At 46.4% G+C, this 7,073-nt stretch overlaps 1 protein-coding gene across 17 annotated transcripts in view; it reads left to right on the top strand.

Moving 5' to 3' along the window:
* Positions 1-1,715: 1,715 nt before the first annotated feature.
* The window catches only part of EIF4G3 (eukaryotic translation initiation factor 4 gamma 3), a 441,067-nt gene continuing 435,709 nt past the window's right edge, over positions 1,716-7,073 (top strand). For 11 of the 17 annotated variants that reach the window (XM_073316601.2, XM_073316590.2, XM_073316588.2 and 8 more), the window contains exon 1: positions 1,716-1,982. In XM_073316601.2, the coding sequence (XP_073172702.1) occupies positions 1,795-1,982 (188 nt within the window). In that variant the 5' untranslated portion in view covers positions 1,716-1,794. The remainder of the gene's footprint in view (positions 1,983-7,073) is intronic. The other 6 variants (XM_073316599.2, XM_073316596.2, XM_073316600.2 and 3 more) reach the window with 1 other exon arrangement.

The raw sequence follows: 7,073 nt of genomic DNA, 5'->3' as shown, positions 1-7,073 counted from the left end.
AGTCAACAGTGTGCCCTTGTTGCCAAGAAGGCCAATGGCATTTTGGGATGTATAAATAGGAACATTGCCAGCAGGTCAAGGGACGTGATCGTTCCCCTCTATTTGACACTGGTGAGGCTTCATCTGGAGTACTGTGTCCTCTTTTGGGCCCCACCTTACAAGAAGGATGTGGAAAAATTTGAAAGAGTCCAGCGGAGGGCAACAAAAATGATTAGGGAACTGGAACACATGACTTATGAGGAGAGACTGAGGGAACTGGGGATATTTAGTCTACGGAAGAGAAGAATGAGGGGGGATTTGATAGCTGCTTTCAACTACCTGAAAGGGGGTTCCAAAGAGGATGGCTCTAGACTGTTCTCAATGGTAGCAGATGACAGAACGAGGAGTAATGGTCTCAAGTTGCAGTGGGGGAGGTTTAGGTTGGATATTAGGAAAGACTTTTTCACTAGGAGGGTGGTGAAACACTGGAATGCGTTACCTAGGGAGGTGGTGGATTCTCCTTCCTTAGAGGTTTTTAAGATCAGGCTTGACAAAGCCCTGGCTGGGATGATTTAGTTGGGGATTGGTCCTGCTTCGAGCAGGGGGTTGGACTAGATGGCCTTCTGGGGTCCCTTCCAACCCTGATATTCTATGATTCTTAGGTCTAATATAGAATTTCCCATGTCGGCTGCAATACTTTTTGAGTTAGGAAATTGTCATCTACTATGTTTAGAAACTGGGTGCCTGGCAAGCCTAGGCGGGCTTGGGCCCAGCTGCGTGGGGAGAAGGGCCCAGCCGGGGTGCTGATGAGATGGCTGATTGGGGCCCAGAGGTGGGGACCAGGCGCCCCACTGTGGGGTGGACAGGGGGCTGGCGGGCTGGCAGCTGTGGGGGGACCAGGGGCCCAGCTGAAGAGTGGAAGGGGGGCTGGGCTGGGGCCCACCTGTGGGGATTGTGGGGGCTGACTGGGTCCCAGCTATGGGGGAAAAGGGGGCGGGGCGGGGCTGAGTTGTAGGGGGAGGCCGGGCTGCTGTGTGCGGACCCCAGTTCGGGAACAGCCCAAGGCGAGTTTCTCTGGGTTTCCACAGGCCCCCCGCGAGAGGAAGAAGCGGCCCCACCGCCCTCCTCCGCGGGGCTTTGGCGAATCTCTCCGAACAGCCGAGCGCTCACGGAGCGAGCCGAGCCCTCTCGGCCGCGGGGCCGAACGCTCCCTTCCCGAGGATCTCCGAAACGGCCCGAGCCCGACGCCCGAGTCCCCCAGGCCGCTTTCCAGACAGGCCCGGACGGTCCCTCGCCGAGGATGTCCGGAGTGACCCGACGTTTCCCGAGGGCGGCGGAGCCGAGGATCTCCGGAAGCAGCCGAAGTGTTCCGAAAGTCCTGAGGCCGAGCGGCTCCGGAAAAGTCCGAAGCTTTCCGAACGCGTCGGGGCGAGCGGCTCCGGAGCGGTCCGAAGGCGCCCGAGCGTCCGTCCTGCCGGACTGCTGGAGGCGGCCGCAGCGCCATGTTTGATGCTCCGCTCCTTCAGTGAGGAAAATCCGCCGGAATCGCCCGAGAGCCGCCACCGCGAAGGGCGCCGCTTCCCCCGGGGCGGGGGACCGAGACTCCCTGCCGCCGGCGGCCCATGAGCAGCGCGGCTTGAGCGGCCCCGCCGGCCCCTCTCCCCGCCCCGGCCCTCCCGGAGGCGCGTTGTCACGGAGACCGGCCGGTGGTGCCGGGCCGCCCCCGCGCTGTGCCCCGGCCCGCTCCCCGCTCCTCCGGCCCGGCTCCTCCCTGCCCCGCTGCCCGCACACAGCGGCTGGTGGCTGCGCTTTGCCATGAGTTTACCGCAGAAAGCGGCTCTGAAGCCCGGCTCAGCGGCGGCGGGGACCGGCCCCGGGAGCGGGGCGGCGGCGGCAGCGGGGCCGCCTCCCCCCGCGGCTCCTCCTCACCCGGCCGCGGCAGCGGTGGCGCCGCCGCCTCCTCACCCCAACATCAGGGCCTTACAGACCCAGCCGCCCCAACAGTATCCTTTACACCGGCCAGGCCCCTCCCGGTCTGAGCCCCCTCACAGGGAGGGATGGGTGGCGGGAGCTGAGCCCCCGCAGGGAGGAGGGTGTGCAGGGGCCGCGCCCCCCGATATAGCGAGGTACCGGGGGCTGGAGTCCCCACTCACAGGGAACGGGAACTGCAATCCCTAATCTCTATAATTGGGGCTTGCTTCAGGGTTGGGGGTGCACCCCCGAAGTATATAAGGAAGGAGGACTGAACCCCTTTTTCGTGGAGAGAAGGGGGGCTGAGGGGGCTTTGTATATACGTATGGAATGGGGGTTTTACCCTTGCTTGTGGAGATGGGGTTGCATGCACTTATTTTTATGGGAGGGATGGGAGCTTTTATCCCCTACTGTTGCAGTGGTGGTGAGGGGGCTATATTTTTTCATATATAGAGAACTGGGGATTACGCCTACTGATAGTGGTATTGTGAGAAGGGGTCATAGCCCCCTGTACTTTAAATAACGAATGCAGTGTGAGCTATACCTATCTATTCATGGAGAGAGCTAATGGGACTTCACCCCCTTCTTTGGGGAGGTACAGGATGACTACAACCTTTGCCCTCAAAGTAGAAGTAGTGCAAATAATAAATGTCAGTTGTGCTGTGACATATATCGGGTCATGTTGAGGTAAGTGGGTGGTTTTTTTTGTTTTGTTTTTTAAATTAAGTTGAAGAGAGAGCCCAGCTCCCTGGCTAATCTGAATTGTGGATTTTTTAAACTTATTAAATTATTTGTAGTGGATTATTATTTATAGTGGAAGTGAATCTAATGTGGAAATGTCACACTAGGCACCTTTCTCCGTAAAGCAGCTTGTGGTGGGAGGAGGAAATTTTCAATAAGAAACCCACCAAAAATGTTAGTGATTTAAGGAAAGGTCAGTGTTTCTTTCAGTGAATGTTTTAAAGGTCTTTAATTCTCTGCAACTGGACCTGAAGTCTGGAGGTAAATACTGCAGAGATCAGCAGGAAAGTACTGTGTCTGTGTATATGAGCTGTAGCTCACGAAAGCTTATGCTCAAATAAATTGGTTAGTCTCTAAGGTGCCACAAGTACTCCTTTTCTTTTTGCGAATACAGACTAACACGGCTGTTACTCTGAAACTTGTGTATATATACACATGTTTTACATTTCTAGTGTTTGCAAAAAGAAAAGGAGTACTAGTGGCACTTAGAGACTAACCAATTTATTTGAGCATAAGCTTTCCTGAGCTACAGCTCACTTCATCGGAGGCATTCAGTGGAAAATACAGTGGGGAGATTTATATACACACAGAACAAGAAAAAATGGGTGGTGTTATACACACTGTAAGGTGAGTGATCACTTAAGATGAGCTATTACCAGCAGGAGAGCGGTGGGGGCAGGGGAAGAAAACCTTTTGTAGTGATGATCAAGGTGGGCCATTTCCAGCAGTTAACAGGAACATCTGAGGAGCAGTGGGGGGGAAATAAACATGGGGAAATAGTTTTACTTTGTGTAATGACACATCCATTCACAGTCTCTGAAAAGTTATTGATTTTTCAGTGACTTTTGAGAGCGTATTAAGAGAGCTCCCCATTGAAAATCAGTGGAAGTGAAATGATGTTTATCAATATGTTAACCTAACAATATGTTTCATGCTCTAAGATGACTGTATTGGTGGTTGTCAGCTGGAAGTGTTAGTTTTGCTTTGTGTTAGTGCTAATCCGTATTTTTCAAATAAGGAAATGCAGAATATTTTTATAAAGAGGTCGAGCTGTCTAATGTGTACACAAAGAACATATTTCTTATACAGCATATAATGGGTTTACTACTCTTACTTTCATTTTGAGGTGAGAAATGGCCTTTCATAATCTGTTAGGCCCGCTCTTTTCTTGAACTTCTAGAGTCGTTCTTGCTGCTAACCCCCATTTTTTTTTTTTAATCAGGAGACTGTTGATACAGATCTGTTTGGGTCAAAGTTAAGTCTTTAGAGACTTAAGAGTGGTAACCGAAGGGCAAACTCTACATTTGTCCTAGTATTTTTGGCTAGCTTGTAATATACTGAAATTTTTAAAAGTACTTACTGAATAGTGAGGATGTCTTAAATGTTTTTTTTTCCTAAGTAAGCATGTCAGTGATATGTAAAACTATTGCTGGGGGAACTTGCTTAGTTTTAAGTGATGTGCTAGCTGGCTGGCTTTTACATCTTAAGTCAGTGCTCAGCTGAAGGTCTGTCCAGCAAGGTGCTGCATTGTCTGAATAGGGTGGTTGTTTTTTTTTTTTTTTTTTTAAACTTTCCACTTGTTATACAATACTTTTGTGTCTTGGCAGTTAAATGGTTTCTGCTTGCCTGAATGCATGAGGGTGCTAGAGTTTCAAAAGCATTTTCTTTTAAAGTAATCATTAAAAGCGTCTTGGAGGGATTTCCAACTTCAATGAATGCTAGTTTAGTTTGGCTTGCAAGATTGGCATATACTTTTGAGGTTAAAACTGGAAAATGCCATCATGTTTGGTAAGTTCTGTGGTGCTATTTGACCAAAGGCATTTTGTGAGTGTGTTAGAGGAAGGAGAGTGAATTAATCCTAGACGGGAGTCTAAAGGGCTCACAGCAAGAGTGGTTGATTCTGTCAAAAAGGAGCCAGTAGTGGTGCTGCATCATGTCACCTCACATGAAAGTGACTAGGCTCTAAGAACAAGAGACCTAAAAGAAAGAAGCATACGGTAAATAAGGTGAGTTTAACATGTGTAAATCTAGAGGAGGACCAATGATCTGATCGGATTTTATTATTTATTTTAGTGACTTGATTCTGTTATGAAGACTTTTATTTAATTAATAAAATGCCTCAACCTTTAAAGCTATATAAACTGTGTTTGTAATATATACACATGCTCCGTTCTCTCTTCCATTTTTCCTTAAATATATTTAGATGTCCCAGATATTTTTCTCTGAAATCTGGAAATGTATGTAAATAGTAAGTGAAAGCTGTTACCTAGTATAAATTGTAATGTGATTGTGAATATTTTTGGAGAGTATTTTTTGGAGGGCAGTTCCTTAGAAACTTACTGAAATCCATTTTTATTTTTAGTTCTGTTTATTTTTTTTAATGTTTTTATGACATCAAGAGATCATTACCTTACAGCAGATAATTTACAGCAGCAAGTGTCCTTCTGGCAGCATGGGGTGAGCTGCATATGGCAAGATCCTTGTTTGCTTCCCAACACAGTAAAGTATCAGGGGGTAGCTGTGTTAGTCTGTATCCACAAAAACAACAAGGAGTCAGGTGGCACCTTAAAGACTAACAGATTTATTTGGGCATAAGGTTTTGTGGGGGATTTATTTGTTGATGCAAATGGTCAGTGTGCTATACACTGATAGTTGTGTGAAGATCTGAATCAATTTTGCAAAGCTGAAATTGAGCTTATAAGGTTAGTTCTGTGTCCTTGTGCCTTCAGAAATATATATGCATCTCTAACATTTCTTATACTCTGTTAATTTAATTAATAATAGTTATCTGTACACTTTGCTGTAAGAATAGACAGGACTGTTTAGGAGGAGAGCTGGTGTCCATCCACTCCATGTATGTTTGCAGAAAAGAATGAAAAGTGAGACATGATCTGAAGGATTGGTGGGGTGAGGAGGAGAGGGGAATTTTTTAAAAAGGAAAGTGAAACTTAATAGTGATAGGTGTAAAGAACAGAAATGTTTCTAATGAGGTTCCATTCTATTGTCCAGCATGTTGAACAGGAAGTTATTTTTGTGTCTGCTGCAAAACAAAGATGAGCTCGGAAAAACAATCTTAACGTGTAATGATTTAAAGGGTTAATTGGTGTCCTATAAAGAAGATCAACTGAAATAATTTTGTAGCTACAGTAGTAGCATGTGTCTTAAGTCAAACCTGTATTTTCAAATGAAAACTTTCAAATAGAACATTCATCAGTCAAACAAAGCATCTAAGTGAAATTAACTCTGAAATGTGGGAAAACCCGCTAATATTTTGAAAGTTGTGTGTGTGTGTGTGTGTATCACTGCAGAGTGACATAATACGGAATAAGAACAGGAGTACTTGTGGCACCTTAGACTAACAAATTTATTTGAGCATAAGCTTTCGTGGGCTACAGCCCTCTTCATCGGATGCATGCAGTGGAAAATACAGTAGGACGATTTTATATACACAGAAAACATGAAACAATGGGTGTTACCATGCACTCTATAACGAAAGTGGTCGGTTAAGGTGAGCTATTACCAGCAGGAGAGAAAAGAAACCTTTTGTAGTGATAATCAAGATGGGCCATTTCCAGCAGTTGACAAGAACGTTTGAGGAACAGTAGGGGGGAAAAATAAACATGGGGAAATAGTTTTACTTTGTGTAATGACACATCCACTCCCAGTCTTTATTCAAGCCTAATTTAATGGTGTCCAGTTTGCAAATTAATTCCAATTCTGCAGTCTCTCGTTGGAGTCTGTTTTTGAAGTTTTTTTGTTGTAATATTGTGACTTTTAGGTCTGTAATTGAGTGACCAGAGAGATTGAAGTGTTCTCCGACAGGTTTTTGAATGTTGTAATTCTTGATGTCTGATTTGTGTCTATTGATTCTTTTACATAGAGACTCTCTGGTTTGGCCAATGTACATGGCAGAGGGGCTTTGCTGGCACATGATGGCATATATCACATTGGTAGATGTGTAGGTGAACGAGCCTCTGATAGTGTGGCTGATGTGGTTAGGCCCTATGGTGGTGTCCCCTGAATAGATATGTGGACACAGTTGGCAACAGGCTTTGTTGCAAGGATAGGTTCCCGGGTTAGTGGTTCTGTTGTGTGGTTGCTGGTGAGTATTTGCTTCAGGTTGGGGGGCTGTCTGTAAGCAAGGCCTGGCCTGTCTCCCAAGATCTGTGAGAGTGATGCGTTATCCTTCAGGATAGGTTGTAGATCCTTGATGATGAGCTGGAGAGGTTTTAGTTGGGGGCTGAAGGTGATGGCTAGTGGCGTTCTGTTATTTTCTTTATTGGGCCTGTCCTGTAGTAGGTGACTTCTGGATATTCTTCTGGCTCTGTCAATCTCTTTCTTCACTTCAGCAAGTGGGTATTGTAGTTGTAAGAATGCTTGAT

The sequence above is a fragment of the Lepidochelys kempii genome, chromosome 18 (genome assembly GCF_965140285.1).
Source record: "Lepidochelys kempii isolate rLepKem1 chromosome 18, rLepKem1.hap1, whole genome shotgun sequence".
Lineage (NCBI taxonomy): Eukaryota > Metazoa > Chordata > Testudines > Cheloniidae > Lepidochelys > Lepidochelys kempii.
Note: the sequence above shows the minus strand (reverse complement) of the source record. Positions and strands in the feature narration are given on the sequence as shown.